A 17,351-nucleotide genomic window follows, 5' to 3' on the forward strand; every position below is an offset into this window, starting at 1 on the left:
GGGAGCTCCGCCAGCCTCCCATCTGCCTCCTGTCAAGACAGCACCTCCTCTGCAGTTCAGAAAGGGGGCAGAAGTCAGGCCCCGTGGGAGGCTTCCGGTCCTGCCGGCTGAGACCAGGCCTCCCCAGGGGGCCCCACGCCGGCTCCAGGGAAGGGCCAGCCTTGGCTGGTGGGTCAGAGAGCCCGGCCCGGCCTCCCAGGCTGCTTCCAGCCCCACTGCAGCCACATGGCACCCGGCGGGGCCCTGAAACCCCTTCTGCCAGGCGGAACCAATGTGCCTTTGATCTCCTCCTGTGCCAGCTGGGCCCCAGTTCCCAACCAGTATGGGCAGCATTTTTGAGCATCCTGGAGGCCGGGACTCTGTGGCCTGGGTTCCCAAGGGTCCCGGCTCCGTCCCCTCCTCCTCTCTCCGTAGGCAGCACCTGGGACACCATCTCCCGACACATAGGAGTCACAAGGTAAGCGCCCCCAGCCTCCCTCGGGGACTCGTTTCCTGGGCCTGAGGCTGGGCCTCCAGCACCCGCCGCCCTCCTGAGCTGACCAGCAGGCCCTCCCCGCCCTCCACAGGCTGGACCTGAAGGATGTCCCCAACACCGTTCGCATGGTGGCCCCCGACCTGGGCATCCTGGTGGCCTCCTCCCTGTGCCTGGGCATCTGCCGGCGCCTCACACGGACAGCCGGGCGGAGCCAGAGCGCCCAGGAGCTGGTGAGGGCTAGGGGTGGGGCGTGCCCATCGCAGGAGGCGGGTCCCGGCCGCTTGAGGGCTGTTACACTTTTATTTTTTATCTCGCAGTCGTGGGGTTTTAGTTGTGGTCCATCTGCCGTCATGAAGGGGAGGGGCCCGGAGAGGAGCGTGCATCCTGGGCGGGCACCACTGCGTGGTGGGCACGGGTCCCGGGCGCTTAGAGCTGCTTCTCGGCAGTCGGGGGTCAGCAGTGCTGGGGGATGGTCTGTGCTGCTGTTGGGGAGCCCCTAGGGCTGGACAGATGGATGCGTGGGAAGTCACGTCCCTAGCAGGGCCGTCAGCGGGCCGGAGGACAAGGCAGGGGCTCTGAAGGCCAAGTCCTCAGGGGTCCCGCCCTGTGAGTCCTGCCTGGACATTCTCGGGTGCAAGTGCCCCCCCCGCCCCGTCTCCCACACTTGGCTTCTGCCTCCATCCAGGAGGACCAGTCTTCAGGGCTGGGCCGGTTCTCTGACACGCCCTCGGCCGCAGTGTCCACGTGTCCAGAGGGCCTCGACCCCCAAAGAGAAGGGGCCTTGCGGCAGGTCGGGGCGGAGGCTCGGGCTGCGGCTGATCTGCCCACCCAAACTGCAGGGCCAAGCTGGTACCCCCATTTCAGAGGGGGCATGGGGGCCTAGAGTCAAGTGGCTTTTTTCCAGGCATTTGGGGGTGTCACGTGAGGGCTGGGGCAGCTCCCTGCCTTGGCCGCCCCCTTGACCCCCTCAAGGGTGCGTGGGCACCGTCGGGCACATGGGCCCGGGCAGCGTCTGTTTTCCTTGTTAGCAGGGCCTGGGGTTCTGGGAGCAGCTCCCCGGGGAAGGGGCTGGCTTGTCCCCGCCTTCTGTGCTGCCTGTCGCCCCTCAGAGTCAGGGCTGCCCTGCGGCCGCTGGGGGGGCTGCACTCTGGCCGAGAGGTGGCTGGTGTGGACAGACCTCAGAGCAAGGCCGCGGGGGCCCTTCCCAGGTGCCTAGTGTCAAAGGCCAGATCCAGAGCAGCCCAAATGCCCCTGCGTGTCCGACCCAGTCCAGCAGGGCCACCCACGCACACGTCCCGCCTTGTCGTGCGTGTCCGTGCTGCTCTGTGATGGGGTCAGACAGACTGCGGTGGGGGACGTGGCCTGTGGGGCTTGGCGAGTAGGAGCCGGAGCCCAGGCTGGATGGTGGCCACTGCGGGCGCCCCGGCACCTGTCTTTGCGGCCAGCAGCTGTTTCTGTCCTTCCCACTCCAGAAGCGCCCGTTTTCCACCAGCTTCTCCGGAGCTTTCCCAGGCCCCGCGCCAGGCGGGGGCGGGATGAGCTCAGGCCTGGCTGCTGTGCCTTCCAGCGGCCATCCTCCCACCCTGCCTTGCGTCCCGCGCCGACCCCAGGGCCTGGGCCTCCCCCGAGGGCCTGCCGCCTCCCTCCTTCCAGGCACAGCTCAGCGGCACCTCCGTGGAGCCTCCCAACGCCCCACGCACATCTGACAGTGAGGAAATAGAGAGCTTGGGTGACTTGCCAAGGCTGGGAGGCTCAGAGCTGGGGTGCATGTCGGCCTGTGCTCCGGGGGAAAGGCCCAGGCAAGGTGCCCATTTCACAGATGGGCACACGGGGGCCCAGGGCATCCGATGCACAGTCCGTTCTTTCCACCTCGCCCTGGCTCTTTGCAACTCCAGGAAATAGCTCTGTTCTGGGAAACCTCGAGCTGGGGCCCTGGGGCCGGGGGTGCGTGCCGCGGAGGCAGGTGAAGCCCAGAGGGGCCGGCCCACCTCACTCTCCAGCAGCCCTTCTGGCAGCAGGATGGAAGCGGGCTGCACTCTGGGTACACCCGCTCCCCCGCCGTTTGACTGGGGGGTCTCCTCCCAACCTCCACTGCTGTACTTTTTTTTTTTCTTTTTTCTTTTTTTGGTCTTTTTGCCTTTTCTAGGGCCGCTCCTGCGGCATATGGAGGTTCCAAGGCTAGGGCTCTAATCAGAGTTGTAGCCGCCAGCATATGCCAGAGCCACAGCAACACGAGATCTGAGCCATGTCTGCGACCTACACCACAGCTCATGGCAACGCCGGATCCTTAACCCACTGAGCAAGGCCAGGGATCGAACCCGCAACCTCATGGTTCCTCGTTGGATTCGTTAACCACTGAGCCACGACGGGAAGTCCATCCACTGCTGTACTTGTAAGGAAGGTGTCTTGTGCCCGTGGGCAGGGGTGTGGAAGGGTTCTGTGACTGTAGAGCCAGGTACACACGTAGGCATGCTGAGCTCTGCCCTCCTTCTGCCTAAACTTCTGTCTCGGGCCCTTGCTGCCAGGCCAGGGGCTTTGGGGGCCGGTGCCAGGTCCTGGGGAGCCCCTGGTTCAGGTGAAGAGGTAAAGAAGACACACGTGAAAAGCTCCAGGAGAGTCTGAGGTCAGCCTGCATGCAGGCTCAGCCCTCTGAGCACCAGGACCTGGCACGAGCGTGTCTGGTGGCCATGGCAGGCCACCAGGCCCCAGGGCTGCGGTGGTGGGCGGACCTGGACACGGAGGGCAGCCTGGGCACACACTCGGGCGGCCCTTCCATGGCCTCGGAGGGCCCGCGGTGGGTGTGGTGGCGGGCGGGGTCTGGGGTGGCCCCCTCCCCCCCTCCCCATGCACCTGACTTCTGCCCTCCCCATGACCCTGGCAGGACGATGACGCCAGGGACGTGGACACCAGCTCCCTGGTGGGGCTGCCGGAAGCCCCTGCTCTGCCGCTCAAGGGGAGGTCTCGGCTGGCCGCCCGCTTCCGGATCACAGCCCACTGGTTGCTGGTGGCTGCCGGGAGGGCCCTGGCCATCGTGCTGCTCGCGCTGGCAGGTACCCAGTGGCAGGGACCTGGGACCCCACCGCGGCCCGTCACTTGGGGGGGGTCTGGGCAGCCTGCCAAGCTCCCCAGTGAAGAGCGAGACGGCAGTCACGCCGCCCCAGCCACGCGTGACCCGGTGCCTCTCCCCGGCCCGGCAGGCATCGCCCACCCCTCGGCCTTCTCCAGCGTCTACTTCCTGGTCTTTGTGGCCGTGTGCACCTGGTGGGCCTGCCACCTGCCCGTCAGCGCCCTGGGCGTCAGCGCACTCTGTGTGGCGGTGGGCTGCTTCGGCGCCGGCCACCTCATCTGCCTCTACTGCTACCAGATGCCCCTCGCTCAGGTTGTGCTGCCCCCTGCCAGCATCTGGGCCAGGTGAGGGGCTGGCGCGCGCAGACCCCGCCCCCTTCCCTGCTCCCACGCTTAGGCCCCGCCCCTTCCCCCGCTCCCACGCTCTCCGTGCGGCCCCCGGGTTCCCTTGGCCGCAGTCAGCGATGCCTTTTCCGGGCAGGGTGTTTGGTCTCAAGGACTTCATGGGCCTCGCCAACTGCTCCAGCTCTAGCGTGCTGGTCGTCAACACCAGCCACGACTGGCCTGTCTACGTGAGCCCCGGCATCCTGCTGCTGCTCTGCTACACGGCCACCTCGCTCCTGAAGCTGAGCGCGCCCCAGGTCAGCGCCCCTGCCGGCCCCGCCCCCTGAGGCCAGGCCGGGCCCTGAACTCTCCCTCCCTTCTCCGCAGAAGGAGGTGGCTGGGGACGACCAGGAGCGGGAGGTGGAGCTGACCGAGGTGGACCAGTGGCCCCAGAGCCAGGCCCGGGCAGTGGATGCCCAGGAGGAGGAGGCCGCCCAGGTGAGGCACCTGGGCCGAGCGGTGGGGCCGGCGCCCGCCTGCCTGCGGACTCTGCTCATGGTGCCTGGACTTGTCTCCGCAGCACTCGGCGCCCGGGACCGTGGGGCCCGAGTCAGAGGACAACTGCATCGTCCACGACCTCACTGGCCACAGCCCAGTGCAGCAGCGCCCCCGTGAGTACCATGCGGTTGCCCTGGTGCTGCCCCCTGGTGGTCCTGCCGGGTCAGGCCCTCCAACTGCACCCCTCCCTGGAGAGGCGGCGTTGCTGGTGGCCCCCCAAGACCCTGTGAGGGTCTCCTCCTTCCTCCCTGCCTGCCTCCAGTTCCCAGAGAACTTGACTGCTCCGCCTCGGGCTGGTTCTGCAGCCCCAGGCCCTGTTGGATGTGTAGGTAGTGCCCCCAGCACAGGACTGGGCTGTATTTTTCTGGGAGCTTTTTCTTTGTCTTTTTATTGTTGTTGTTGTTGGGTTTTGTTTTCCCTGAGCCTCTGTTTCCATCTTAAAAAGCAGAGGTGAAGCCGCTGGTCTTGGGAGCTGGAGCTTGGGGGCTACTGTGCCCTGGCTGCAGTTTGGGGCTGAGGGGCTCTGGCCTGTTGATGGTGGAGCTTCTCCAGTGGGGACCTGCTTCCCTGGTGACCTGCCCCCACCCCTTAGTGTGCCCCAGGCTGGCTGAGCCTAAGGAGCCGTCTCCGCTGCACGGCCTGGGCCACCTCATCATGGACCAGAGCTACGTGTGTGCCCTCATCGCCATGATGGTAAGGGCACTGCCTTCCGTGGGCTCTCCTGGTGGGAATTGGGTGGTGGCCTGAAGCCCTGTCACCAGAGATGGGCGGAGCTGTGACCTGTGGGCCGTGAGCCGCCCCGGCCAGCCCTCAGCCTCGTGTGCGTGCGTGTTGCACACTGCGTGCAGTGGCCAGGAGGGCATATGCGCTCTCCTGTGCGGGTGTCCCCACCCCCTCAGCCTGCGGGAGTGGGGCCTGGCGCCAGGTGGGCGTCCTGTGCAGCCCTGCCCACCGCCTGGCCGTCCAGGTGTGGAGCATCACCTACCACAGCTGGCTGACCTTCGTGCTGCTGCTCTGGGCCTGCCTCATCTGGACCGTGCGCAGCCGCCACCAGCTGGCCATGCTCTGCTCGCCCTTCATCCTGCTGTACGGGCTGGCGCTCTGCAGCCTGCGGTACGTGTGGGCCATGGACCTGCAACCCGAGCTGCCCACCACCCTGGGCCCTGTCAGCCTGCGGCAGCTGGGGCTGGAACACACCCGCTACCCCTGCCTGGACCTGGGCGCCATGGTGAGTCTCCCCTGCCTCCACCCACTCCTCGTGTGTTGCTGCCTTGGACTTCTGCGTGGGGACCTGTGACCATGCCACTGTCCCTCACCCAGCTCCCAGTGCAGGGGGAGCTCTGGAGGCCGAGGCCTGTGTCCTCTCTGGCTGTCACCAGGCTTCCTTCTGGCCAGCCCAGGGTAAATTGCTCTATAAGTGTTTGTTGAATGAGTGAGTGGTGGGTGACCTGGTGGTGGTAGGGGCACTGTCCCTGTCTGCCTGACTCAGGTTCTGTTAGCATCCCATGCGGCCCCTGGGTCTCAGTGAGTCTGTACCTTCTCTGCGTCCTTGTGTGGGACAGGTCCTTGCATCAGACGTCACGTGTTGGGGGCCTGAGTGTTGTATCTCACCACGTGAGACATGTCAGCCCTCACGCATGCCAAGTGTGTGTGCACACGCATGCTCACCCGTGTTCCCCGGTGGGGCTCTGTGCAGTGTGATCGTGTGAGTGTGTGAGCCGCGCTGCATGTGAACTTGTGAGTTGGTGCCTGGGGGCCAGGCGGGGCACCTTCCCCAGAGGCCTATCCGGGCTCTCCAGCCTGCAAGCTTTGGAGGCTGCTGACCCATAGCTGCCCCCCCACCCCAGCTGCTGTGCACCCTGACCTTCTGGCTCCTGCTGCGCCAGTTTGTGAAGGAGAAGCTGCTGAGGAGGGCACGGGCCCCTGCGGCGCTGACGGAGGTCACCGTGGCTGGCGCTGGTGAGTGGGCGGGGCGGCAGGTGGGGCGGCCCCGCCCCGCGGCCGGAAGCCACGCCCTCTACCCCCTGGCCTTGGCCCACAGAGCCCACGCGGACTCAGACGCTGCTGCGGAGCCTGGGGGAGCTGGTCCGGGGCCTGTATGCCAAGTACTGGATCTACGTGTGCGCCGGCATGTTCATTGTGGTCAGCTTCGCCGGCCGCCTCGTGGTCTACAAGATCGTCTACATGCTCCTCTTCCTGCTCTGCCTCATCCTCTTCCAGGTACCTGGGGGCGGGGCCTGGCGGGACGGGGCGGGGCGGGGCCTGGAGGGGAGGGGCGGGGCCTGGAGGGGCGGGGCGGGGCCTGGCGCCGGCCTCACCACCCACTCTGTCCGGCAGGTGTACTACAGCCTCTGGCGGAAGCTGCTCAAGGCGTTCTGGTGGCTGGTGGTGGCCTACACCATGTTGGTGCTGGTGGCTGTCTACACCTTCCAGTTTCAGGACTTCCCCGCCTACTGGCGCAACCTGACCGGCCTCACGGATGAGCAGTAAGTCCCAGGCGGGGCGGGGCCGGGCGGGGCGCTGCGGCTTGCCACCGCCACCTGCCCGGTGCTGACGCTGTCCCCTCGCAGGCTGGGGGACCTGGGCCTGGAGCAGTTCAGCGTGTCGGAGCTCTTCTCCAGCATCCTGGTCCCTGGCTTCTTCCTGCTGGCCTGCATCCTGCAGCTGCACTACTTCCACCGGCCCTTCATGCAGCTCACTGACTTGGAGCGTGGGCCCGGCCCAGGGGCCCGCCTGCCTCGCAGGGCTCACAGGTGCGCTGCCCTGCTCCCTGCCAAGGCTTGGGGTCTGCAGTGTGTCCCCCCCGCCCCCGCAGCCAGCACAGAGGAAGTCCTGACTCAGAGGGAAAGGCCGCTGATGGGATTTGGGTGGGAAAGGCAGAAGCAGGTGAAGGCCTTGGCTTTCTCCCATCCACGTCAGCCAGGCTGCACGTTCCAGCGGCACCAGCAGCAGGGGCCCCAGCTGGGGTGATGAGGGTGCGCATGGGGCGTCTCTGCTCCCCAGGGAGGCGGGGATGGGAGAGGCCGCAGGGCCGCCCAGGCACACGGTGGGAAGGACACTGTGGAGGCCCTGTCGCAGGCAGGACGCGACGAGCGGGACCCCACTGCTGCAGCAGGCGAAAGAGGAGGAGGCGCCCAGTGATGGGGGGCTGGCTTCGGACGGCCCCTGCCAGGCCACGCAGGGCCTGGAAGGTAAGTTCAGGCGTCCAGAGCCCCCCGGCACACACTCAGCACGGCCCCTTGACCGAGAGACCCTGTCCCCTCCTCACGGTCCCTCCACGGCCCCCCCTCAGCCAGCAAGTGGGGCCTGGTGGCCGAGCGGCTGCTGGACCTGGCGGCCGGCCTCTCGTCCGTCCTCAACCGAGTGCAGGCGCTCGCACGGCGCCTGCTGGAGCTGCACGTCCTCAAGCTGGTCGCTCTCTACACCGTCTGGGTGGCCCTGAAGGAGGTGAGTGTGGACACGCCTCCCGCAGCGAGGGTCTCCCCACCTGCCCTGCCGCCGCCCGCCACTGCCCAGCCGCCCCCCCCGCCGCCCGCAGGTGTCGGTGATGAACTTCCTGCTGGTGGCGCTCTGGGCCTTCGCCCTGCCCTACCCGCGCTTCCGGCCCATGGCCTCCTGCCTGGCCACCGTGTGGACCTGCGTCATCATCGTGTGCAAGATGCTGTACCAGCTCAAGGTCGTCAGCCCCCACGAGTACTCCAGCAACTGCACCGAGGTACGCCCCCCAGAGCCGCCTGCCCTTTCGGCGGCTGCCAGGGCCACTCTTCTAGCTGGGGTGCAGGGACAGGTGCAGAGGGCCCGTCCCGGGGCCCACGGAGCCCCGTTCACGGCTTTCTTTCTGCCTGTCCCCCGGACCCCCCGCGCCCCTGGCCCTGCTGGTGGCCTCCCTGTGCCCAGACACCCTTGAGAAGGTTGGAGGCCAATAGCCCCCAGGTCCCTGGCCGGGGAACAGCTGTCCCAGAGCCCTGGATGGGGAGGGGGTGCGAGGCGGGGCCAGTCCAGTTCCCGGCAGGGAGCAGGTGCTGACGCCGCCCCTCCCCCAGCCGTTGCCCAACAACACCAACCTGCAGAAGGCGGAGATCAGCCAGTCCTTACTGTACCGGGGACCCGTTGACCCTGCCAACTGGTTTGGGGTGCGGAAGGGCTTCCCAAACCTGGGCTACATCCAGGTGTGTGCAGGTCAGGTGGGGTGTTGGGGTGCAGGGGGGGCCACAGCGTGGGCAGGGCCTGACTGTGCAGGCCCCCCAGAACCACCTGCAGATCCTGCTGCTGCTGGTGTTCGAGGCCATGGTGTACCGGTGCCAGGAGTACCACCGCCGCCGGCACCAGCTGGCCCCGCTGCCCGCCCAGGCTGTCTGTGCCGGTGGCACCCGCCAGCAGCTAGACCAGGACCTGCCCAGCTGCCTCAAGTACTTTGTCAACTTCTTCTTCTACAAATTTGGGCTGGAGGTGAGGCGGGTCTCTACCCTCGAGTCCTCCGGGGACAGGGCCCAGCCGCTGGGGGGCCCTGGCAGGGCTTCTGCTATGTGCAGGCCTAGAGGACCGCCTGGGGGCATGGGGTGGGGCTGGGGAGAGCGCCTGGTCCCCCCGGACCGAGTCGGCCTCGCCTGGAGAAGGGCCTGCAGCAGGGCAGGGGGCGGGGCTCAGGCTGGAGGCGGGGACCGTGCTGCCTCTGCCGTGGAGTCCCCCTGGGCCCCTCCCGGTGGAGACATGCCTGGTCCTGCTGTCCCTCCAGGGGGCGGAGCCAGAAGGCCCCTCCACAGCTCACTGTGCCCCCCCGCCCCCAGATCTGCTTCCTGACGGCCGTGAACGTGATCGGGCAGCGCATGAACTTCATGGTCATCCTGCACGGCTGCTGGCTGGTGGCCATCCTCACCCGCCGGCGCCGGCCGGCCATCGCCCGCCTCTGGCCCAACTACTGCCTCTTCCTGGCCCTCTTCCTGCTGTACCAGTACCTGCTGTGTCTGGGCATGCCCCCCGCCCTGTGCATTGGTGAGCACAGGCAGGGCAGTCGGCCCCTCGCTGGCCTCCCCATGCCCAATGCTTGCTTTTTGCCCAGCCTCCTATTTTGAAAGATTCCAGATAGTCAGCGGTTGGGAGGATGGGCCACACTCTTTGGGTGGGTGAGTGTGTTGGGGGCTCCAGGCTCAGCATGGCTGGGACGGTGACCACACAGGGCCGGCCCTCCGGGATGGTGCCCAGGCCTGACATATGCCGTCCATACTCGGCAGCCTCGTCCTCAGGGCCGCATCCCTGGTGGCCTTCTGCTTTGACCAGGACCTCTTGCCGCGTCTCCTTTGGTCCAGACTCTCCCGGCCCCTGTCTGCCGAGTCAGGCCAGGGGCTGCAGAAAGCCCTGAGCTTGGATTGGCAGGTCGTGCCCCACCCTTAGCTGCTGGGGATGCTGGGGCAGGAGCGGGGTCGGGGGTCCCTGCCCACGCTGGCCGTGGAGGGCTGCTGCTCTGTTTCTTCGGGCCCGTGTTTGTCCGCCGACTCTCCATTGGCAGGACATTATAAAAAGGGGGGTTTTCCTCTTCTGTCACTCCTGGCACAGCTGTTGGGGGGCTCTTCTGTGAGAAAGAACTTCGATTTCTGTCCCCCCCCCCGTTTCCCATTGCGAGCGGATGAACTTTCTTTCTGAACGCCTTGGAACCTGTCCTGTTCACCTGCACGGTCAGTGTCTTGGAGGCAGCCTGTGAAGCCTCCGGGCAGGTGCTTCTCTTTTGACAGCCACGCCTACAGCACAGGGACGGCCCGGGCCAGGGACTGAATCTGAGCTGCAGCTGCGGCAACACCAGATTCTTTAAACCGCTGCACAGGCCAGGGATCACACCTGCACCTCTGTAGCAACCTGAGCTGCTGGAGTTGGATTCCCAACTGCACCACAGCAGGAGCTCCCTAGGCGTGCCCCCCCTTTTTTTTTGCTTTTCAGGGCTGCACTTGCAGCACATGGAGGGTCTCAAGCTAGGGGTCCAATCGGAGCTGCAGCTGCCGGCCTTCGCCACAGCCATGGCAACACCAGATCCGAGCTGCGTCTCTGGTGGGAGTGGGTGTGAGAACACCCCGGTGGGTGGGGTGGGACGCGTGGGTGACGCACACCTCCGTCCACAGACTACCCGTGGCGCTGGAGCCAGGCCATCCCCATGAACTCGGCGCTCATCAAGTGGCTGTACCTGCCCGACTTCTTCAGTGTCCCCAACTCCACCAACCTCATCAGTGAGTGCCCACCGCCAGGCTCCCCCCATGCCACTGCTGGCCTCACAGGATGCCATGCAGGTTCCTGTGGGGATGGGCCGTTGGTTGGCGAGTGCCGACCCTCCCTGCAGCCAGTGAGGGCACAGCGTCCAGGCCTCGCCCGCGGGTCCAGGCGTGGCCAGCACTGCTGGTGTAGCACGGCAGTGGCCTCCCGTGTGCCCACAGGTGACTTCCTCCTGCTGCTCTGCGCCTCCCAGCAGTGGCAGGTGTTCTCGGCCGAGCGCACGGAGGAGTGGCAGCGCACGGCCGGTCTCAACACTGACCACCTGGAGCCACTGCGCGGGGAGCCCAACCCGGTGCCCAACTTCATCCATTGCAGGTGGGTGTCGCAGAGCTGCCAGGCTGGGGGCGCCTGGGCGGGCGCTGGTCCCCGGCTGCCAGGGAGGTGGGGACCCAGGCCCGCAGTGACGCCCCACCCGGCAGGTCCCACCTGGACATGCTGAAGGTGGCCGTGTTCCGCTACCTCTTCTGGCTGGTGCTGGTGGTGGTGTTCGTGACCGGGGCCGTCCGCATCAGCGTCTTCGGGCTGGGCTACCTGCTGGCCTGTTTCTGCCTGCTGCTGTTTGGCACCAGCCTGCAGCAGCAGGACACGCGTGCCCGCCTGGTGCTGTGGGACTGCCTCATCCTCTACAATGTCACGGTCATCATCTCCAAGAACATGCTCTCGGTGAGGCCCCCCGGCCCCGCCCCCCGGCCCCGCCCACGGCCCCGCCCCTCCGGCCCCTCCGCCTGCGCCCGTCCCCTGCCCGCCCCCGCCCGCCAGCGGGCCCAGGCTGAGCCGCCTCCTGCCCCCAGCTCCTGTCCTGCGTCTTCGTGGAGCAGATGCAGAGCAGCTTCTGCTGGGTCATCCAGCTCTTCAGCCTCGTGTGCACCGTCAAAGGCTACTACGACCGTGAGTGGGCGGGGCGGAGGGGCGGGCGCGGGGACACCGGCGGCTTCCGGGCTGCTGACCCGGCCGCCGTCCACCCGCAGCCAGGGAGATGCTGGGCCGGGACCGGGACTGCCTGCTGCCCGTGGAGGAGGCGGGCGTCCTGTGGGACAGCGTGTGCTTCCTGTTCCTGCTGCTGCAGCGCCGCGTCTTCCTCAGTCGCTACTTCCTGCACGTCCAGGCCGAGCTCCGGGCCACTGCACTGCAGGCCTCCAGGTGGGGGAACTGAGGCGACCGACCGCCTGACCTTCTTGCGGCCCAGCAGGGTGCAGCCTGGGCCCGAGCTCTGCCACCACGCTGGCCCGAGGCCGCACCCCCGGCAGAAGGCCCTGTGCTTTGGCCGTCGGGCCCACGGCTCTCACTGTCTCTCGCTGTCCCCGTTTTCTGCCTTGTGAGCCTGCAGGCCACGGGAGAGTCTCTCACTGCAGCTCACAACGGGGGTGTAGAGTGGGGGCCTCCGGGGGCCAGGCCGCTGGAGCTAAGCGCCCAGCTTCTGCCCCCACAGGGGCTTCGCCCTCTACAATGCTGCCAACCTCAAGACCATCGAGCTCCACCGCACGGCAGAGGAGAAGTCCCTGGCGCAGCTGAAAAGACAGTAGGTGCCATCCGGGCGGGAGCTGGGGCGCTCTGTCCCGCCCAGCGCTGAGCGCTCCCTCAATCCCCCCCTGCAGGATGGAGCGCATCCGGGCCAAGCAGGAGAAGCACAGGCAGGGCCGGGCTGGCCGTGGCCACCTTCAGGGCTCCCCAGACCCTGGCCAGGAGCCAGGTGAGTGTGGACAGAGCCTCAGAGGCCCCATCCCTGTGTCTCCACACCCGCTAGAGCCTCTGCCCGCATCGGTGCCACGTGATGTCCCCCAGGGCTCCTAGCCTGTCTCACCCTGTGTCGCGTTGGTCACTCCGTCCCCGCAGGCCTCGTGCTTGGCCAGTGACTGTCCTGAGTCTGTCCTTGGGGTCTGTTCTCTGCCCCCACGGCACCGTGTGTGGCCCCCATGTCGTCCCAGGGCTCCATGTCTGTCTGCCGAGGGGCCTCCCTGCCCCTCCCTGCAAGCTCACGCTCACCCTGCGCCTCCACAGGGCCCGGCGGTCCAGGGGGCTCTTCCCCGCCACAGCGACAGTGGTGGCGGCCCTGGCTGGACCACGCCACAGGTACTGCCCCAAGCTGGCCTGCTCACCCACCCCCCGGAGTCACCGAGCACCGGCAGCCTTCCCCTTGGCCGTTGCCTCATTTGGGGGGGGGGGGCAGCGAGCACGCACCACGCTGACCTGCCCCGCGGGCACTCTGACCTCACACCAAGCCGGTTCTTCTGCTGTGTCCTCTCGCTGGGACTCAGAGTCAGAACGTTTGCTGGAGGGGCCCGCCTTTCCTGGCCCTGCCCCCGACGTGTTCTGCTTGTGCTGTCTGGTCTCCTCCCACTGCTCCAGCCTGTGTCCTCTGCGTGTGCCGCTGTCCCCCAGCCCGCCGCTCCCCACCTCCCGCCGCTGTGGCCCTCCTTTGGGGGAGGGTGGCTAGCGGGCCTTGGCCTGGGGGGTCATGGGCTGCGGAGGGAACCCAAGCTGGGCGCAGAGCCAGGCTGTCACTGGGCCCACCCCCGAGGGAGGAGGTGGATTTGAGGCCCTGTGGGGGTAGCTGGCTCAGCCCTGCTCTGCCCGCAGTCATCCACTCCGGCGACTACTACTTGTTTGAGTCTGACAGTGAGGAGGACGAGGAAGCCCAGCCCGAGGACCCCCGGCCTTCGGCACAGAGCGCCTTCCAGGTGGGCCCTGGCCACCCTGTCCAGCCAGACCTGCCCAAGTCATGTGGGAAAGCGGGCTCAGGGGCCCAGGCCCCACCCAGCTGAGTGCCCTCTGCCCACTGTCCCCCTCGGTCCTGATTCCAAACAGCCTGGCCTCTGAGAAGGGGTTGGTGTTTGTGGGCTGCGTCCTGTCTTTCTCTGGACCCTGGTCCTCACCATGCTGCCTGGTGCCAGGGAGGGGGGGCAGGGTGCATGCAGTGCCCTGTGCTCCCACCAGGAACCCACGGGCATGTTTATGCCAGGCTCAGGGAGCTGACGACCCCCAGCGGGGCCTCCTGATCCCAGGCTCCTCCTCGATGGGGAGGCAGAGGCAGGCCGAATGAGGGTCAGGGGAGGCCGGATGCTAACCCAGGCCCTGACCTACAGATGGCGTACCAAGCGTGGGTGACCAACGCGCAGACGGTGCTGAGGCAGCAGCGGCAGGAGCAGGCCGGGCAGCTGCCCACTGGTGAGTCTGGCTGCGGGTGGGATGGGAGGATGTGGGGACGCAAGGGGCTGACCAGACCCCCTGTGCCCAGGAGGTGACCCAGGCCAGGAGGCAGAGCTGGCCGAGGGCCCGGAGGACGAGGTGGCAGGTGCGTGGGCCCCAAGGGCTGGGGGCTGGGAGCTGGGAGTCTGGCCGGCTGCCCCTCCAGCGCCCTCCTGTTGTTCCACCCCGGTTGCAGGCCGCAGCCACGTGATGCAGCGAGTGCTGAGCACCGCACAGTTCCTGTGGGTGCTGGGCCAGGCTCTAGTGGACGGGCTGACGCGCTGGCTGCACACCTTCACGCGGCACCACAGCGCGATGAGCAACGTACTGCGTGCGGAGCGCTACCTGCTCACGCAGGAGCTGCTTCGGGTGAGTGGGGGTGGCTCTGCGCCTGTGCCGCCCCGCCCACCGCCTTGCCGCCCCGCCCCGCCCCCTGGAGCTCTCGCACCACACCCACCTTGGCCGCCCTGAGCCAGTGGTTGCCCTGCAGGGAGGGGAGGTGCGCCTGGACGTGCTGGACCAGCTGTATGCCAGTGAAGCCGAGGCGGCACCGCCAGGCACCCTGGATGCTCGCGATGCCCCGAGCACAGCCTCTAGGTAGGAGGGGGCCTGGGGCTCAGACTCTGAGTCTTTCTTCCGCCCAGAGCAAGGTCCAGCCTGGGTGCCTGAGCCACTGCCCTGGGGTGGGCAGCCTGCTGGCCCCTTGTCCAGTGGGGAGCCTGAGACCCTCCCTCCTGGCCCAGAGCTGGAGCAGAGCACAGGCTAGCTTGTGACCACCCCCCCCACAGCGGGCTGGGGGCCGAGGAGCCGCTGAGCAGCATGACGGAGGACACTAGCAGCCCCCTGAGCACCGGCTACAACACCCGCAGCAGCAGCAGCGAGGAGGTGGTCACTGAGCCCGTGCCTTTCCCGCGCGGCTCGCAGGAGCTCCCTGCCAGCAGCCGCACCCGCATGCGCACAGCCAGCGAGCTGCTCCTGGACAGGTGCGCGGGGCAGGGTGGACAGCGGGTGGGCCAGGGGGCACAGGCCTCCCTAGGGGCCCTGCAGGGGGAGCCGGGCACCTGCCTGACCCGGTCCCTGCAGGTGCCTGCACATCCCGGAGCTGGAGGAGGCAGAGCGGTTTGCTGCGGAGCAGGGCCGGCTGATGCGGCTGCTGCAGGCCGTGTACCAGTGCGTGGCCGCCCACTCGGAGCTGCTCTGCTACCTGGTCATCATCCTCAACCACATGGCCACCGCCTCGGTCACCTCCCTCGTGCTGCCCGTGCTGGTCTTCCTGTGGGCCATGCTGTCCATCCCGCGGCCCAGCAAGCGCTTCTGGATGATGGCCATCGTCTTCACCGAGGTGGGCCTCGGCCGGGGGCCGGGGGCGCGGGGGGGCGGGGTCCGGCGCCTCGCTGACCCCCTGCCCCGCAGGTCACGGTGGTCGCCAAGTACCTGTTCCAGTTTGGCTTCTTCCCCTGGAACAGCCACGCGGTGCTTCGGCGCTACGAGAACAAGCCTTACTTCCCGCCACGCATCCTGGGCCTGGAGAAGAGCGACAGCTACGCCAAGTACGACCTGCTGCAGCTCCTGGTGCTCTTCTTCCACCGCTCCCAGCTGCTGGTGAGCCCTGGCCGCCGGCAGCCACCCCAGCGCCAGTGCACGCGCGCACACGTGCACGCGCCCGGCCACCTGGTTCCAGGAGGCAGGTGGGGCCCAGCCTGGGCCTGGACACGGCCACCTCGCCGGGTCTCAGTGCTGCCCCGTGCGGCCACGCAGGCCGCCTCACCCGCCTCCCTGTGTCCACAGTGTTACGGTCTCTGGGACCACGAGGAGGAGCCGCTCCCCAAGGAACACGACAGGGACGGGGCGAAGAAGGGGGCTCAGGAGCCAGCCCTGCCAGGACCCCTGGAGCCAGGGGTGGCCAGGGGCCCCAGTGAGGAGGACCTCCCGGAGCCCCGTGACAAGAGGCGTCTCAGCCTGCAGCTCAGGAGGAGGAAGAAGCGGAGCACAGCACCGAGCGCGCGGGCAGCCGTGGGTACGATGGCCTCCCTGTCCACCGCCAGCCCTGCCTCCAGCGGAGCCGCCGCCCCAGCCACGTCCCTAACACGCCCGCTGCGGGCGGCCCTGGGGTGGTGCCTGCGCTCAGGGTGCTGGTCTGTAAGGGAGGGCCCGCTCCAGAGCCTGAGCTGGGCCCAGCTGCCCACAGGCTCCCTCAGCGGCGGCTGCTCCCCCCACAGAGGACGAGGACGAGGACGGCGAGGCAGAGGCAGAGGCAGCCGCCTCGGGGAGACAGAAGAGGCGGCGGCGCCCCCGGGAACGAGTGAGGGCGCTGGGGGTCTGGCTGCAGAGCGTCTGCCTGTCTCTGTGAGTGAGCCGCCGCCGCCGCCGGGGGTGGGGGGTTGGGGGGCGAGGAGCCGGGGCCGGGCTGAGCCCCTCGCTCCCCCGACCCGCAGGGCCCAGGGCGCGTACCGGCCGCTGCGGCGCTTCTTCCAGGACATCCTGCACAGCAGGTACCGCGCGGCCACCGACGTCTACGCGCTCATGTTCCTGGCCGACGTCGTCGACTTCATCGTCATCATCTTCGGCTTCTGGGCCTTCGGGGTGAGCGCCGGCTTCGGGGCCGCGTGCGCACAGAGCCCGGCAGCCAGGCCGGCGCCCCTGACCTCTGCTCTCCCGGCCGCAGAGACACTCGGCGGCCACGGACATCACGTCCTCCCTGTCAGACGACCAGGTGCCCGAGGCCTTCCTGGTGATGCTGCTGATCCAGTTCAGCACCATGGTGGTGGACCGCGCCCTCTACCTGCGCAAGACCGTGCTGGGCAAGCTGGTCTTCCAGGTCGTCCTGGTGCTCGCCATCCACGTCTGGATGTTCTTCGTCCTGCCGGCCGTCACCGAGCGGTGGGTGCGGGGCTCCCGCCCGGACACGCAGGGCGCTCGGCCGAGGCGGCCGGGCCCTGACCCGGCTCCCGTCCCGTCCAGGATGTTCAGCCAGAACGCAGTGGCCCAGCTCTGGTACTTCGTGAAGTGCATCTACTTCGCCCTCTCTGCCTACCAGATCCGCTGCGGCTACCCCACCCGCATCCTGGGCAACTTCCTCACCAAGAAGTACAACCACCTCAACCTCTTCCTCTTCCAGGGGTGAGTGCGGCGGGCCTGGGCGCGGGCAGGCGGCCGCCCTCCCTCCGGCCCTCCTGACGGTGCCGCGGCCCCGGGCAGGTTCCGGCTGGTGCCGTTCCTGGTGGAGCTGCGGGCGGTGATGGACTGGGTGTGGACGGACACCACGCTGTCCCTGTCCAACTGGATGTGCGTGGAGGACATCTACGCCAACGTCTTCATCATCAAGTGCAGCCGGGAGACGGAGAAGGTGCCGGCCCGACGCGGGGTCCCGGGGTCGCTCCTGGGCTCCACAGCCCGCGGCAAGGCCAGGGGGCACAAGGCACTTCTTAGGACAGTGGACGTGGCGCGCTCAGGCCTGCCCCTCGCCGAGGGGCCCACCCCGGGG

The 17,351-nt window shown here is 67.9% G+C and overlaps 1 protein-coding gene across 11 annotated transcripts in view; it reads left to right on the plus strand.

The window, feature by feature from the left end:
• PIEZO1 (piezo type mechanosensitive ion channel component 1) overlaps positions 1-17,351 on the plus strand; it is a 52,634-nt gene that overhangs the window by 32,671 nt on the left and 2,612 nt on the right. For 2 of the 11 annotated variants that reach the window (XM_021093647.1, XM_021093656.1), the window contains exons 4-45: positions 415-457; positions 567-705; positions 3,357-3,525; positions 3,673-3,886; positions 4,023-4,182; positions 4,253-4,363; positions 4,446-4,536; positions 5,016-5,116; positions 5,391-5,651; positions 5,744-5,824; positions 6,271-6,382; positions 6,465-6,643; positions 6,761-6,909; positions 6,994-7,176; positions 7,502-7,614; positions 7,716-7,870; positions 7,962-8,138; positions 8,467-8,592; positions 8,672-8,872; positions 9,211-9,415; positions 10,534-10,638; positions 10,843-10,996; positions 11,101-11,344; positions 11,473-11,569; positions 11,650-11,821; positions 12,111-12,200; positions 12,277-12,371; positions 12,680-12,751; positions 13,259-13,359; positions 13,765-13,846; positions 13,917-13,973; positions 14,064-14,236; positions 14,358-14,464; positions 14,611-14,850; positions 14,951-15,209; positions 15,281-15,469; positions 15,656-15,884; positions 16,087-16,213; positions 16,303-16,450; positions 16,533-16,747; positions 16,829-16,987; positions 17,066-17,213. In XM_021093647.1, the coding sequence (XP_020949306.1) occupies positions 415-457; positions 567-705; positions 3,357-3,525; positions 3,673-3,886; positions 4,023-4,182; positions 4,253-4,363; positions 4,446-4,536; positions 5,016-5,116; positions 5,391-5,651; positions 5,744-5,824; positions 6,271-6,382; positions 6,465-6,643; positions 6,761-6,909; positions 6,994-7,176; positions 7,502-7,614; positions 7,716-7,870; positions 7,962-8,138; positions 8,467-8,592; positions 8,672-8,872; positions 9,211-9,415; positions 10,534-10,638; positions 10,843-10,996; positions 11,101-11,344; positions 11,473-11,569; positions 11,650-11,821; positions 12,111-12,200; positions 12,277-12,371; positions 12,680-12,751; positions 13,259-13,359; positions 13,765-13,846; positions 13,917-13,973; positions 14,064-14,236; positions 14,358-14,464; positions 14,611-14,850; positions 14,951-15,209; positions 15,281-15,469; positions 15,656-15,884; positions 16,087-16,213; positions 16,303-16,450; positions 16,533-16,747; positions 16,829-16,987; positions 17,066-17,213 (6,233 nt within the window). The remainder of the gene's footprint in view (positions 1-414; positions 458-566; positions 706-3,356; positions 3,526-3,672; positions 3,887-4,022; positions 4,183-4,252; positions 4,364-4,445; positions 4,537-5,015; positions 5,117-5,390; positions 5,652-5,743; positions 5,825-6,270; positions 6,383-6,464; positions 6,644-6,760; positions 6,910-6,993; positions 7,177-7,501; positions 7,615-7,715; positions 7,871-7,961; positions 8,139-8,466; positions 8,593-8,671; positions 8,873-9,210; positions 9,416-10,533; positions 10,639-10,842; positions 10,997-11,100; positions 11,345-11,472; positions 11,570-11,649; positions 11,822-12,110; positions 12,201-12,276; positions 12,372-12,679; positions 12,752-13,258; positions 13,360-13,764; positions 13,847-13,916; positions 13,974-14,063; positions 14,237-14,357; positions 14,465-14,610; positions 14,851-14,950; positions 15,210-15,280; positions 15,470-15,655; positions 15,885-16,086; positions 16,214-16,302; positions 16,451-16,532; positions 16,748-16,828; positions 16,988-17,065; positions 17,214-17,351) is intronic. The other 9 variants (XM_021093654.1, XM_021093657.1, XM_021093650.1 and 6 more) reach the window with 8 other exon arrangements.

This window comes from Sus scrofa, chromosome 6 (assembly GCF_000003025.6).
Source record: "Sus scrofa isolate TJ Tabasco breed Duroc chromosome 6, Sscrofa11.1, whole genome shotgun sequence".
Lineage (NCBI taxonomy): Eukaryota > Metazoa > Chordata > Mammalia > Artiodactyla > Suidae > Sus > Sus scrofa.